The sequence below is a fragment of the Prionailurus viverrinus genome, chromosome B3 (genome assembly GCF_022837055.1).
Source record: "Prionailurus viverrinus isolate Anna chromosome B3, UM_Priviv_1.0, whole genome shotgun sequence".
In the NCBI taxonomy this organism is placed as follows: Eukaryota; Metazoa; Chordata; class Mammalia; order Carnivora; family Felidae; genus Prionailurus; species Prionailurus viverrinus.
Window position 1 is genome coordinate 14,870,783 of NC_062566.1, and position 15,355 is coordinate 14,886,137.

General features: G+C 44.6%; 1 protein-coding gene across 1 annotated transcript; it reads right to left on the minus strand.

Moving 5' to 3' along the window:
• Positions 1-825: 825 nt before the first annotated feature.
• SELENOS (selenoprotein S) lies at positions 826-11,971 on the minus strand. The gene is made up of 5 exons (XM_047864022.1): positions 11,817-11,971; positions 11,001-11,135; positions 8,057-8,163; positions 2,980-3,148; positions 826-1,508 (listed from the first exon to the last, which is right to left on the minus strand). Exons 1-5 carry the CDS (start codon positions 11,890-11,892, stop codon positions 1,429-1,431), a joined length of 567 nt encoding a protein of 188 aa, XP_047719978.1. The 5' UTR covers positions 11,893-11,971; the 3' UTR covers positions 826-1,428.
• Between the last annotated feature and the right edge of the window lie 3,384 nt (positions 11,972-15,355).

Below are 15,355 nucleotides of genomic sequence, written 5' to 3' on the forward strand. Positions count from 1 at the left end.
TTTTCTTTTATAAATTTTTTAAAATATTTTATTTATTTTTGAGAGACAGACACAGCACAAGTGGGGAAGGGGCAGAGAGAGAAGGAGACACAGAATCTGAAGCAGGCTCCAGGCTCCGAGCTTAGCACAGAGCCCGATGTGGGGCTCGAACTCACAAACTGTGAGATCATGACCTGAGCCGAAGTCGGAAGCTCAACTGAGCCACCCAGGCGCCCCTCCCCCACCCAAAATTTAACTCAAATGTCTCCAGACTCAAATTCTAGTCTTGACTATCCCAACCTACTTGTTTGTTAAGTACGCTGTTCAAGTGTCCTGTTTTTGCTCTCCCCAACCTTCCCCAAGAGACTGTGAGTCCCATAAAACCAGAATGTATTTCTTCCTTTCTTTATATCAAGGAAGACGACCACAGAATACTTCACATATATCAGATACTCAACTCAAGAATGTTGGCTAATTTATATATGAGACCACTCTAGGATACTTTCCCGGCTAATTCTGAAGATTAATTTTGTTCCTTCTTAGGATATCTCCACTTGACAGCAGGCTCTGTAAACTACAGCACACAGGCCAAATCCAGCCCATGAGCTAAGAAGGAGTCATCGTGCAAGGGGAATAACCCACAGGGCCCTTAGAAACCTGGATGGCCCTCGAGACACCTCTAGACAAGATGTTTATCTTATTGGTTTAGCAATTCCACTCCAAGCACTCGATTTTGTGGACAAACCCCAATGGGTCTGCCAACTCTGGGAATCATTGTAGCTGTCACGCGCCATGCTCACCACAGGAGAGAAATCATGAGGAGGGAAAATGAGTAATAGTAGGAGGTTGCGGGATGATAAAAAGCTGTTTAATGTTTGACAAATTCAAGTTCATAAAGAAGTTTCCTTGAATTTAATAAAGATGCTAAAAATGTTCTTTGCATTTTTTTTTAATATTTACAGGTTTTTTAACAAAGTTCTGTACATAAAAATAAATATACAGAAACAACCCCATCAACTGTCTGCATCAGTAATCCTCGCTGGTGGGCTCACCATTTACAAGGAAGACATCATTCAACGCAACCTGTCACAGAGACTGTCCTACCAGCAAGGACTTCTAACTTGAAGAACCATTACTAGGTCTCTTTCATCTCAAGATTGTTAGTCACCTGGAGGGTCTTATCTACCAACTAGCAATTACTCACGAAATCAATGAACACACTCATTGTGTTCACCGTTAGTGAACTGTGACCAACTGTCACTACTGCTAGTGGTGAGGTCTATATCCTATGCGGACTTCGACCATTAAAGATGCAGGTGTAGTTAAGATCAGAAATAAACCCCACTCCCCTTGGCTAGTCACTGTGAAAAGTGTGCGTAAGGCAATTGAACTGAGGGTTACAGATTCATCTTGCTAATGTCAAAAGCGACACTAACAAGATTCTTAGCCTCATCCACCAGCTGACGGGCCTCTGCGTCCGGGTCTCCAGGAGCAGGCTCCACCTCCTTCACCAGACAAAGGGTTGTAACCTGGGATGAGAGAAAGGAAGCAAAACAGTACTGGGAACATTCTCTATCAAACATAAAATCGTGATCCTCACATGCAAAGCACTACAAAGCTATGGATTCTATTCTCACGGACATTTTCACCAAACTTTTAGCTACCATGTGAAAAAAATAACTTTATTCTGTGACTGCACTTTGAACCGACTTTCGGCTGGGAATAAAAGAAGCCATCCAGCTTCCTGATCTCAACTCCTCAAACATACGAAAACTCCCCAAAACACACAACAAATTTGCCCAAAAAAACCTCTCAAGATGGCTGGATTTAAATATATGGAGGCCCCTATTATAGTGCTTAACAAAATGTATACAATTCAACAGCGCCTGGGTGGCTCAGGCAGTTAAGCATTTCTTAGTCTTGGCTCAGGTCATGATCTCATGGTTCATGGGATTGAGCCCCGAGTCAGGCTCTGTACTGACAGCACAGAGCTTGCTTGGGATTCTCTCTCCTTCTCTCTCTGCTCCTTCCCTGCTTGTGCTCTAACTCTCCCGCTCTAAAATAAACAAATAAGTAAATAAAATGTATACATGCAAATAAGGACTGTTCAAACTACAGAAAATAAATTAAAAAAAAAATCAAAACAGAACAGAACTTGCTGTTCTCAGTGAGAAATGGGTAATCTATGTACTCTGCCCTCATTCATAACCCTGCAAACTCACTAGCTTCCCAAAGTTAATGGACATTTGGTAACTGGGTTGAGTGCTCAGGCTTTAGACCAGTGAGACCTTAACTGAGGTGGTTTTGCTCTTTACTTGCGGTGGCATCTTTGGGCAATAACTCCCTATGCCTCAATTTCCTCATTTGTAACACACCAAGCTAGTCAGAGAGTATCTAGCTCAGGATCAATGGAAACACTAAGATACCATGCACATAGCAATATCATGCATTACATTTTCTACGCTTTCCACTCCTCTCCTAAATATCACCACTGTTTGCTCTGAAAAATATCCCTCCAGCAAGGTAAGTTAAAAAAAATTTTTTTTAATGTTTATTTTTGAGAGAGAGAGAGAGAGAGAGAGAGAGAGAGAGAGTACACGTGCAGGCAAGTGCAAGCAGGGGAGGGGCAGACATACGAGTGCCATCATTCCACTCACTGGGGCCTTGACTGACCTCCCTTTCAACTTACTGAAGGTTTACTTTTTTTTTTTTTTTTTTTCCACTAAGTGGACACTGAGGCCAAGGAGGTTACAGGCCTCCGGAAAGCGGGATTTGCACCCACATCCTTGCCCTGGGACACTGGGTAAGAGGGCTCCCCAGGTTGGTGACTGCCAGGGGTATGGGGGGCTTGGTATGTGCTTCTTCTGTTTAATCTCCATAATCCTAAACTTCGGAATTAGCCTCAGTTTATAGACAACAAAAGGAAGAAACAGAACCTTTTTTTTTAAAAGGTAAATATATGCCATAATTGCTCAAAATGCTTTAACGTTAGGTACTTACCACCTCCTCGCAGAGGTTTTCTGTCAGACTTCCGTTTCGGCAGTACTGATGAAGTAGAAGGCCCAGCACTATCTTCTTCCGGGGGCTTTCTTACATTTCCTTTGTAACTTTTTCCTTCTTGCATGCTGTCCCACATTTCAATCTTCTGTCTCCTTTTTTGTTCTTCAAGCTGAGGAAGAATCACACATTACAGAATGAATTCAGAAGCTGCCATCTTCCTCAAAGAAAACGCAAACTGCCAATTTTCTAATTTTTGTTTTTTAATTTTAGGGCATGCAAGCAGGAGAGAGACACAGAGGGAGAGAGAGAGAAACTTTTTAAAAAAATTTTTTAAAATTTACATCCAAGTTAGTTAGCATATAGCACAACAATGATTTCAGGAGTAGATTCCTTAATGCCCCTTACCCATTTAGCCCATCTCCCCTCCCACAACCTCTCCCATAACCCTCAGTTTGTTCTCCATATTGAAGAGTCTCTTATGTTTTGTCCCTGTTTTTTGTATTATTTTTGTTTCCCTTCCCTTATGTTCATCTGTTTTGTCTCTTTTGTTTCCCTTGCTTCCGGAGATGTGTTAAAATCCTCATATGAGTGAAGCCATATGATATTTGTCTTTCTCTGACTAATTTCACTTAGCATAATACCCTCCAGTTCCATCCATGTAGTTGCAAATGGCAAGATTTCATTCTTTTTGATTGCCGAGTAATACTCCATTGTGTGTGTGTGTGTGTGTGTGTGTGTACCATATCTTCTTTATCCATTCATCCATCGATGGACATTTGGGCTCTTTCCATACTTTGGCTATTGTTGATAGTGCTGCTATAAACACTGGGGTGCATGTGTCCCTTTGAAACAGCACACCTGTATCCCTTGGATAAATACCTAGTAGTGCAATTGCTGGGTCGTAGGGTAGTTCTATTTTTAATTTTTTGAGGAACCTCCATACTGTTTTCCAGAGTGGCTACACCAGTTTGCATTCCCACCAGCAGTGCAAAAGGGTTCCTCTTTCTCCGCATCCTTGTCAACATCTGTTGTTGTCTGAGTTAATGTTAGCCATTCTGACAGGTGTGAGGTGGTATCTCATCGTGGTTTTGATTTGTATTTCCCTGATGATGAGTGATGTTGAGCATTTATTCATGTGTCGGTTGGCCATCTGGATGTCTTCTTTGGAGAAGTGTCTATTCATGTCATTGGTATATTTCTTCACTGGATTGTTTTTTGGGTGTTGAGTTTGATAAGTTCTTTATAGAATACTAACCTTTATCTGATATGTTGTTTGCAAATATCTTCTCCCATTCTGTCGGTTGCCTTTTACTTTTGCTGATTGTTTCCGTAGCTGTGCAGAAACCTGTTATTTTGATGAGGTCCCAGTAGTTCATTTTTGCTTGTTTCCCTTGCCTCCAGAAACGTGTTGAGTAAGAAGTTGCTGCAGCCAAGATCAAGGAGGTTTTTGCCTGCTTTCTCCTCGAGGATTTTGATGGCTTCCTGTCTTACATTTAGGTCTTCCATCCATTTTGAGTTTATTTTTGTGTATAGTGTAAGAAAGTGGTCCAGGTTCATTCTTCTGCATGTCGCTGTCCAGTTTTCCCAGCACCACTTGCTGAAAAGACTGTCTTTATTCCATTGGATATTCTTTCTTGCTTTGTCAAAGATTAGTTGGCCATACGTCTGTTGGTCCACTTCTGGGTTCTCTATTCTGTTCCACTGATCTGAGTGTCTGTTCTTGTGCCAAGTACCATACTGTCTTGATGATTACAGCTTTGTAATATAGCTTGAAGTCCGGGATTGTGATGCCTCTTGCTTTGGTTTTCTTTTTCAAGATTGCTTGGCTATTTGGGGTCCTTTCTGGTTCCATACAAATTTGAGGATTATTTGTTCTAGCTCTGTGAAGAATGCTGGTGTTATTTTGATAGGGATTGCATTGAATATGTAGATTGCTTTGGGTAGTATCAACATTTTAACAATATTTATTCTTCCTATCCAGGAGCATGGAATCTTTTTCTATTTTTTTTGTGTCTTCTTCAATTTCTTTCATAAGTTTTCTATAGTTTTCAGTGTATAGATTTTTTACCTTTTTGGTTAGATTTATTCCTAGGTATTTTATGGTTTTTGGCAATTGTAAGTGGGATCGATTGCTTGATTTCTCTTTCTCTTGCTTCATAGCTGGTGAATAGGAATGCAACTGATTTCTCTGCGTTGATTTTATATCCTGCCACTTTGCTGAACTCATGAATCAGTTCTGGCAGTTTTTTGGTGCAATCTTTTGGGTTTTCCATATAGAATATCATGTCATCTGCAAAGAGTGAAAGTTTGACTTCCTCCTGGCTGATTTGGATGCCTTTTAGTTCTTTGTATTGTCTGATTGCAGAGGCTAAGACTTCCAATACTATGTTGAATAACAGTGGTGAGAGTGGACATCCCTGTCTTGTTCCGGACCTTAAGGGGAAAGCTCTGTTTTTCCCCATTGAAGATGATATTAGCATGGGTTATTCATATATGGAGAGAGAGAATCTTAAGCAGGCTCCATGCTCAAAGCGGAGCCCAATGCAAAGTTCTAACTCACGAATGTGAGATCATGACCTGAACTGAAATTGAGTTGGACGCTCAACCGAGTGAGCCACCTGGCACCCCAACAATTTTCTAATTTAAAAGTCCTTCAAACCAAACCTTCACCTGTGTTTTCTTTAGTTAATAACAGTGCTGTCATCTAGTGGTAGGAATTTAACTCACAAACAGAAACTTTACTAAAGAAAGCAAAAGGCATCATGGAAAAATGAACACTGATCAGTTCTCCTGAAACTTGCCCATAGGAGGACATGTGAAAGAATTCTGACTTGGAACAGGTGAGCATGGCTGGCAGGCCTGCTCTGTGGCCATGTGGCCATGTTACCTAAATCACTTAATCCCTCTGCTTTGCATTCTGTGAGGATCTAATGAGAGAAGATTTGAAAGTGCTTTGAAAGTCAAATACTACTGGAAACATAAGGAAAAACTAATCTCGGTGGAAAACTGTGCACAACAATGAGCACTTGAGAAAGCTTGTAATCCTACAGTGAGTAGGCACCCGAGGAGGGTGGGAACACGGTGCCCTGGGCCTTTGCCTCTGCTTCCTACTCCCAGAAGAACAACATTTCTACCAGTAACTGGGTACCATAGCTTACATACGCTACATTTCCCATTCCCAGTGGATTCCAGACCCAAACTGCTGTTCATTCTGGTTCCAGTTACACTGTGATGTCACAAGGGTATGTGAGAAGATGCCTTAAGAAATCACATATCCAGAAAATTCCTCCATGGCTTTCAGAGCCCCTTGCTGCTAACCCCAAATACCTGTCTCCCCATGCTTCTGCTGTCTGCAGATACAAGAAGTCAAGGAGGAAATCATCTATTCTACACTCCTAGCTGACACAGAGAATGCCAGGATGGGACTCAGCTGACAAATCCCGAGACTACAAACAAGAGAGCGCAGTTAGCTGTGGGTCAGGCAGGCTCAGTCAGTTGATTATGACTATTATATTTGTGAAGTACACGAGACAGAACCACATGTGCTACAACAATCTGAACACTGAACACAAGCTTTTGTCCCTTTCCCAATTTTCGGGGGCTCAGACTGCAATTTTAAAAAGTGATCTTTTAAAAAGATAATTTTTAGCTGCATCGGCAAACTGCATAAACGATCAAGCTATCTCATGGACACCACACAAAAAAATCAGGCCCTGAAGTCATCCATTCTGACATGCAGAAGGAATTCAACTTATTCGGTGGCTCTAGGAACAATAATAATTACATGGTTTGAGATCGGCAGAGCAAAAACCTAAAATATGCTCAAAACTGGCTCAAAAACTAAAAGAACTAAAACATGCTCAAAAATGGCATTTATGTATACTCTGCTGCCACTTCAATGAAAAATTCCTATGTGTGTTTATATATGGATAAATACTTCTGGAAAAAATATCTACAAATCCTAATAGGGAATGCTTGGGCAGCAGCAGGTAGAACAAGAAGATGAGAAACTTAATTTTCATGGTATTGATTTTTTATATCTCGAATTTTTTTACTCTGTGTGATTTAAAAAGTTAAGTAACAGCAATGTGCTAGTACATTCTAGGTTACTGGCTGCTTTTAGTGGAAATGTGCAACTACACACAGAAGAAGGCTGCTGAGAGAGTTACCATGGAGGAGGAATGTGTGGAGCAGCTGTGGTCCTGCTTTACCCTTTCTTTCTGGGCTCCAGCCAAGCTGGGGAGACCAGGCAGAAACCACAAGAGCCACTAGCAGTGGCAGAAAGGCACATGACCCTGGAAACACCAGAAACACAGGCAAAGCCGACAGGAAGACCTATTGCTCTGCTGCCTTAGAGCCAGCAGAGGTTTCCTTCTGGGAGGATGAAGGGGGGCCCAGAAACATCTGGACTGACACTTCTCAGAAAGCAGAGTCCACACCTGGTCGTTTCAGTTACAGACAGGGTCCAATCTGGTGGGTGGTCTCGCACCTATGAAGGGTGGCACAATCCCCTGCCGGCTCAGGTCACTTCCAACCGCATCCTTGGTTCTTCCACCCCTCCCCTTCTCCTCCCCCCTCCTCAACCAAACCTGTAAAAAAGCTTTCAAAACTCCATCTCCTGCTCTCCTTCTCACCCTTGGGTTGAGCCCATCGCCACCCTCCCTGGGCTCTCCTTCCATCCGCCGAAGGTGGCCCCACCAAGCTAGTTCATATGAGATACATGGCTTGAAAGAGACAATGGAGGAAGAAGCTGAATGTGTACCCCGTGTGTCCAGTGCCACGGCACCCGGACACACCGTTTTGGGTGAAAATACTATGCGAGGAAACCACTGAAAAGCAAAAAGGTAAATAAAAGACATCTTTTTTAAAGGAGTCTTTTCCCCATAAACCGTAAGATATTGCACAAGGAAAGCACGCTGACAGATGCTAAGTGGAAATGATTCTGTCACAATCAGTTGTTCCCAGTACCCGCCCTAATGGGGGAGGCCATGCAGGTAAGCGTGTGTATACACACCCACACACACTCTTTTACCCACTAAGCCTCCAACTATATATTCAAACTCAAACCGGTTCATACCTGTCTCAGTTTTTCCTTATGCTTTTCGACTTGTGCATTTAATTCTTCTTGCATTTTCAAACGGGCAGCTGCTAAAGCCTCTTGCCGTTTAACAACAACATCAGGTTCTAAAATGTCAGAAACAATTTGAGAAAAAAGAAACTCCTGAGAGTCCATATTATTAGGAGGATATGGAAGTACAGATGTCAGACAATACAAAAAAACATGGATTTTACACAAAAATTCTATTGCTCTGCAGGTATTTTACTGCTTATGGGGGCAGAGGATTGTCCTATTGTCATAGTTCATAGCCCTAGTTAAATATCCAGGGCACCAGAAACCCTTTAGAAATGTGTTATGCCTGGGCTCCCCCAGCAATTCCAAGTCAGAGAGCCTGGCACAGCCCAGTGACTGGGACAGAAGTGGTTTGAGGGGCACCCCAAAATTCCATTCCACAACCTGGACACCTCCTGACACCCAGTCTCCAGGCTGACCAGAATGCTAGAAGACAACCAGGAGAAGATAAAGTTTTCTGATCATTAGCCGTCACTTAACTGGCCCAGATCTATACCACAAAGAGGTAATGATCCTTAGATACTTTACCCTTGTTTCTATGGAAAAGAAACATCCTTCCAGTTAGCATTAATGGAAATGAGCTCCCCAGCTTTATCTGTTTTATTTGGTTTATAAAACAAAGCAGAATTTTATAAATATTCAGCTAAGTTCTCTATCTGCTCATCTACTCAGCCCACCATGTCAAGGATCACCAAAGGGCAAGGACACAGGGGTGTGGCTAATTTTTAAAGAAGAAAACAGGGGCGCTTGGGTAGCTCAGTCAGCTAAGCATCCAACTCTTGATTTCAGCTCAGGTTATGCTCTCACAGTTTCGTGAGTTCAACCCCCACGTTGGGCTCTGTGAAGAAGGCCCAGAGCCTGCTTGGGATCCTCTCTCCCTCCCTCTCTCCCTGCCCCTCCTCCACTCATGCTCTGTCTCAAAATAAATAAATTTTAAAAAATAAAGAAAAAACCAAAGAACTGTATGTTCAAATCAGCACTATACAAAAGTATAGGCAATCATCACGACCTAGACAGTAGTGGGAAAAGACCACTTAATTGAATCCACATAAAATGGGCTAAAATGTTGTGGTCAGTCAAGGGAGCATATGCAGTGGTAGGAATGGCTGGAACTTTTAAGTAAATTATTTAGGTATTTACTTATTTTTGAGAGAGAGAGAGAAAATGTGACTGGGGGAGGGACAGAGAGAGAGGAGACAGAATCTGGAGCAGACTCCAGGCTCTGAGCTATCAGCACAGAGCTTGATGTGGGGCTCGAACTCATGAACTGTGACATCATGACCTGAGCTGAAGTCAGATGTATAACTAACTGGCTGAGCTACCCAGGAGCCCCTGGAACTTTATCTTAAACAAAACAAAATGACAATTCCACTTTATAGAAATATGAAGTTTGGTAACATTTGTAACTATCAGGTCATTCTCAGTATAAATCAATCAAGTGTAGAGTTTTTAAACCTGATTTTCCTAACAAAATCGTACAACAGCACAACATAACACTTTGGGCTGCACATTTACTTTTTGCAGTGCTTCACGAAAACAACGAGTTCTCTTTAAAAATGCCCATCATCTCATAGATCTGCTCTCCCAGTGTAAGACAGATTTCACACTGCCAGCACCTCCGCCATGAAGAGGGCTGTACTGGGTGACGAAAGCAGTTTCCTAACATCACTGCCACCCTCTTGATGAAATCCTGCACCTTATGCAAGATGAACAACTGTAATTTGTAGTTTGTTGTTGGATGTACAGCCAATAATCAAAAAGATGGAGAGAATGGCAGGACCACAGGGCTTCGTGGGAAAGAGGAGAGGCATGTTTGAGTAAAGGACATTTCTTTTTTTTTTTTTTTCAACGTTTATTTATTTTTGGGACAGAGAGAGACAGAGCATGAACGGGGGAGGGGCAGAGAGAGAGGGAGACACAGAATCGGAAACAGGCTCCAGGCTCTGAGCCATCAGCCCAGAGCCTGACGCGGGGCTCGAACCCACGGACCACGAGATCATGACCTGGCTGAAGTCGGACGCCCAACCGACTGCGCCACCCAGGCGCCCCAGGATATTTCTAAGTCTTTCCACTAATGACTACTTTTGTGTCACAACATGTGCTTTTCTCTCTTCTCAGTAACTGTGGGGAGTCCAAAGAATGATTTTTATCTGTTTAACTATGCTGCTACTCCCCAAACATTTAACATGTCTTTTTTTTTTTTAACTGTTTATTTTTGAGAGACAGAGAGAGTGTGAGCGGGGGAGGAGCAGAGAGAGAGAGACACAGAATCTGGAACAGGCTCCAGGCTCCTAGCTGTCCGCACAGAGTCCGACGTGGGGCTCAAACTGGTAGATCATGACCTGAGCCGAAGTTGGACGCTTAGCCGACCGAACCACCCAGGTGCCCCTGAACATTTATCGTTTAGATATGTCCTCAGAAACTAGCTTCTATCTAGGAAAAAGGCTAAATAAATTTTTGCCACAGCCAAATGTAACTTGAAAGCAGATCTGATGAGGAAGTTGCGGAAATAAAAATGTGACGGATATGAAGAACTAAGTCTGCATTTCTTTTGTTGCTCACAATGGTTCTAGAAATTTAGTAGGTAGACCCCCAAGTATGGAGAAGCTGTGAAATTTTCATTTCAATCCATCCCCTAAATGAAAAACCATTAAAAGATATGCAGGAGTGCCCTACCCACCACCAAGCAGGTTTTCCATCCCATGACAATCTCTGAAATTAAAAAACCTATTGCACATTTCCCCAAGATCAATTGCAGAAACATAAAATGGTTTTCCTCTCGTGCAGATTAGAAGCAAGACCTTCTTACTCTTGGTAACAGACTAACTTTTAAATGCTAGAAGAAAGAGGTGTAAAGCCACCGCCTTCCTTTCTGTTATCAGACACTAACCCACTGCAGCCGCAGCTCGGTCCAGCTGTCTCTGCCTCAGGGCCCTGAGTCGGGTGGAAAGCTTCTGAAATACCACGTAGAGAAGGATGCAGCTGAAGACGATGTACCAGCCATAGGTGGCTAGCAGGGAGCCCACTGAAAAGAAAACAGTTTTCAAGCAAGTAAAAAAAACCATATATTGCTAGTGGACTTTTGCATAAAATTCACCAAAAGACAAAGGAAGCATAGCTCCTGCCCTCGAATCCCTCCGGGTCTAGCTGAGGAAATGGCCTCCTAAGTAGGCAGTTAAAATAGAAGCGAGTACAATTCGGGGGTCACCGAGAAGGGACTCCTCAACCATCTGGAGAGTCGAGGGTGGAGGGCAAGTCCGGAGAGCACGGGAAAGCGGGTTTTGACGGGTCTGGAGGGATGTTGATCCGACTCAGGAGGGCAAAGGCCTTTCGGACCTCAGAAATTTATAGACAGGGGTGGCCGTGGGGGCCGATACAGCGCCGGGTATGGGGGACGAAAGCGAGGTCTGGAATGAAATGCCAAGGGCCCAGTGGCCCCAGTAACGCAAGCCACAAAGGCTTGCTTCACATAAAGGACTGGCGCAAAAAAGGGCCCGACGGCGCAGCCAGGAGGAGTGCAGCTCCTAGAGGGCCTCGGCGCGCGTTCCAGGCCAGCCGCCCGGACCTGCGTGGCCGCCACCGGCTCCCAGCCAGGCCTCCCCTGGCCTCCCCAGGCCCCGCCGGGCGCGCAGCGGAGGACGACCCACCAAACATGGCGGCGCCCAGGACAGCTGGTGGCACCAACCGGCAACCCGGGGCCACTCACCCGTGACGTGAAGGAAGCGCAATCCCTCTGTCTCCAGGGCCGGCCGCGCGGACAGCTGCTGCCCGTCGCGCTCCATGGCCGCCGCCGCCACCCTAGGTGGCCGGTCCGCGTCAGCTCGAGTCTTCGCCTTGCGGCCCGCCCCTCGTATACGTGGCGCTCCGCGGACCAGAGTCCCTGAGCCCCGGCCAATCGCGGCGCGACCCGGTCCTGAGACTCGGCCTATCACAGCGAGGGTGTGTCCATCCAGGAGGGGCGTGGCCAGCCGGGCGGGGCGGGGCGGCAACAGACTGTCCCAGCCGACTGCGCACCGTGTGGCTGGGCGGCCTCACCGCTCGCCTGAGGAAAGCCGCCTAACTGACCTGCGGGCTGACTCCCGCGGGCGTGTTTACTTTTGTACCGATTGCACGCCGACGTCCCCGGAGGTTAAGGGGCCGCCTGGAAACAGGATTTGCGCCCACATCCTTGCCCCGGGCCCACTGGGCCGCAGAACTCGTCAGATGAAACGCTGGCAGCCTCCTCCTCCAGCTGCCCGTGTTCAGGCTAAGAAAGGCCCGCCGACTCTCACGGTTCTCCACCCCTCCAGATCCAAAACCTCCGGGGAAAGAATTAAGGCAGTGGCTCCAGCACGTATCGAATCCTACGAGGTGTCACGCGGCAGTAGCAGTTGTTATCACAGTTTCCTGGTTGTTTCCTCTGCCTGCAAAGCCTTCCTTCACCGCCTTCCACTCCTCTGGCGTCTCTGCCGCTCAGAGGCCTCCTGCTTTAACCACCTTACTTGAAATTTGGGCTTGAGTGTGTTTTTGGAGAAGGCTTTGAGGTGAACACACACAGCTGTGTCACGGAGGGAGGGTTGAGAATCAAAAATGCAACCGTGAAAAAAAACAGAGACCAGGTGATGACGTCAGAGCGCGCCGCCACCCCGTAGGAGGCCTGCATCACTCCTGCCCAGGCGCTACCGCTACCGCAGTGGGCGCTCCCAGCTCTGGGTCACCTAGGAGTTCCAGGGGAGTGGGCGATCTGGGGGCTGCGCGGCAAGAGAGGTAGATTTCTACTGGGGGACTGTGGTTCGTGCGCCGTGGCAAAGAAAAGCCTGAAAGCTGTTCTCCACCTTGAAAATGGGCTCTTGAAATGGGGAAACTGAGGACCCTGGATTTTGTCAATTAAGGCTGTGAAGACAGCCACTGATTTGATGAGTTTAGGAGGGAGGAATTTTGTTCTCTTTGATGTTTTCCTCTCACTTGTAAAAGATGATGAACCATTACTCTTTTGAAGTGGTTTCTCACTTGCTCTGGCATCCTGCAGGAACTCGATGTGCTAAAACCGAACTCTTTCTCAGGATGACTTCAGTACTTAGTTTGGGACCAGCTTTAAATATACCACGTGCGGGGGCACCTGGGTAGCTCAGTCCGTTAAGCTTCCGTCTTGGGCTCTGGTCACGATCTCAAGGCTCCTGAGTTCCCGCCCCTCGTCGTGCTCTGTGCTGACAGCTCAGAGCCTACACACACACACACACACCTTGTGCATAGTGATCAGGCTTGCCTGACTTGTTTGGTTATGCTCTGGACACCAGGTACACTGTACTGCGGGAGTCACTGTTCATGGAAGCAGTCGGTGAGGACCTCTCTTTTTTCTCAGAGTTGAGTCCTGAAAAGTGATCTGACCCAAGTTTCAACTAATGTATGGTAAATTCTTTTTTTTTTAATGGTAACTTAGTGGTTAAGTGGGTTAAATAAGATTAACAGATACTTCCCCACCCTGACAAGTGTCAGATTAAGATGTGAAAGCTTCAAGAATGTTGCAGTGAACATCATTTCAGAGCTTGCGGTGTGGTTCAGGGATTAAGATATTTGGAGTAGCGATGGAGGAAGATCCTAGGTTGCAAAGATTTGCTGTTGTTGCGAGCTTTCATTCAGGATTTTGATATAAAAACCAGCACAACAGTCGTGAAAATATTGCACTTTTTAAAACACCTACAAGAATAAAGTACCTTTGTGTACTATTATGAACTAGTCTGTGTGTCTATATATGTACTTACAGTATGAATAGTATTTTCAACTAAAATCTAATAGATTTTGAGTTACTAGAATGCACGGATAAAGGAGTTTTGCTTCAGTTCCTAGAATATGGTTTTTTTTTTTTTTTAATGTTTATCTATTTTTGAGAGAGAGACCAGAGTGTGAGCAGGGGAGGGAAAGAGAGAGAGGGAGGTCCAGAATCCGAAGCAGGCTCCAGGCTCTGAGCTGTCAGCACAGAGCTGGATGTGGGGCTTGAACTCACCAACTGTTGAGATCATGACCTGAGCTAAAGTTGGACGCTTAACCAACCGAGCCACCCAGGGGCCCCTCAATGCTGTTCTTAAGTTCCCAGTGAGAAGTTATTCTTCCTAGCCAGGCTTATAAGTGTTACCTTTGTCCCTTTAATAAGGGTGTATCATCTCATTTATCTTATCTAGAACCATAAAGTTATTTCAGCACACACTTTGCTTAATATAATTGCTCAAGTGTTATTTGTAAAAACAGGACAAAGGTAGTAATCCAGAACGTCCATGGTATAGTCTGCCCATGATAGACTACATGATTAGCCCCAATTCATCCATCCTTCCTTCTGAGAACATCCTTGCAATAGCCTCAAGGTGGAAGGAGTGTGTTTGCACATCCTTTGACTTTGGACTTGGCCAGGTGGCTTGCTTAGGTTAATAGCAAGTAGGCAGATGTCCTAGGAGAATGACAAAGCTGAGCCACCCTAGTTAATCCACTGACCTGCAGTAAAAAGCAAAGCCAGCTGTGAGAATGGTGATTGTCACTTAAAAGCCAGAGTTTTGGGAATGGTTTGTTAATCAGCATTACTATGGCAAAAACTAACTTGATAAATTGCCTAATCTCACCTTTTCACAAAAGTATACGCAAGACAGGATTAAAAGTGTCGGTAACTAAGGGAGATTACTGAGATGGCAATCGAACAATAGTGGTTGTCAAACTTGAATTGCCCTTTCGATGGCATTCTTGTAGATTCCTACTGTGGCATTTATGTTAAATATCTGCATATATATATAAAAAAAATATATATATATATATTTTCTAAATTTATAGTTCTTAGAATGTCAAAACCTACTAATTACACATAAATACTACAAAACTAATATTCAAATGAACGTCTTAATGTGGTTCCACAGAAACTGTTGTTTTGAGAGCTGCATGTCTGCCACTTGGTACACTGGTATAGTTTTGGCTATAACATGAGAGACGTTATCTGTGACTGAACCTCATGTTCCACAAAATTGCACATGGAAAACACTGGACTTCTGGGAAAAACTGGGTTGAGGCAAACCCAATTTTTCTGGTCCTGAGACACACAGATGTTGGTGGAGCTCTGAGCAAAGGAGCCCTCACTTTCCTCTGGTCAAGTTTTTGCCAAATCCTCACTTGCAACAATAGCATAAATAACATAACAAGGTCTCCTTTTGTTTTTTGCTTAGCAGCCCTCCAGTCATTACCCGGGAGTCATTAATCTGTTTGGTGCCAGAGTAATCCTGTTGAGTT

Excerpts from the sequence above, each read along its gene's own strand:
- SELENOS (XM_047864022.1), bottom strand. The coding sequence starts at position 11,892 with ATGGAGCGCGACGGGCAGCAGCTGTCCGCGCGGCCGGCCCTGGAGACA. Across the intron at positions 11,136-11,816 it reads GCGCTTCCTTCACGTCACGG|TGGGCTCCCTGCTAGCCACC; the intron begins GTGAGTGGCCCC and ends TTTTCTTTTCAG. Across the intron at positions 1,509-2,979 it reads AAAACCTCTGCGAGGAGGTG|GTTACAACCCTTTGTCTGGT; the intron begins GTAAGTACCTAA and ends CTCTCATCCCAG.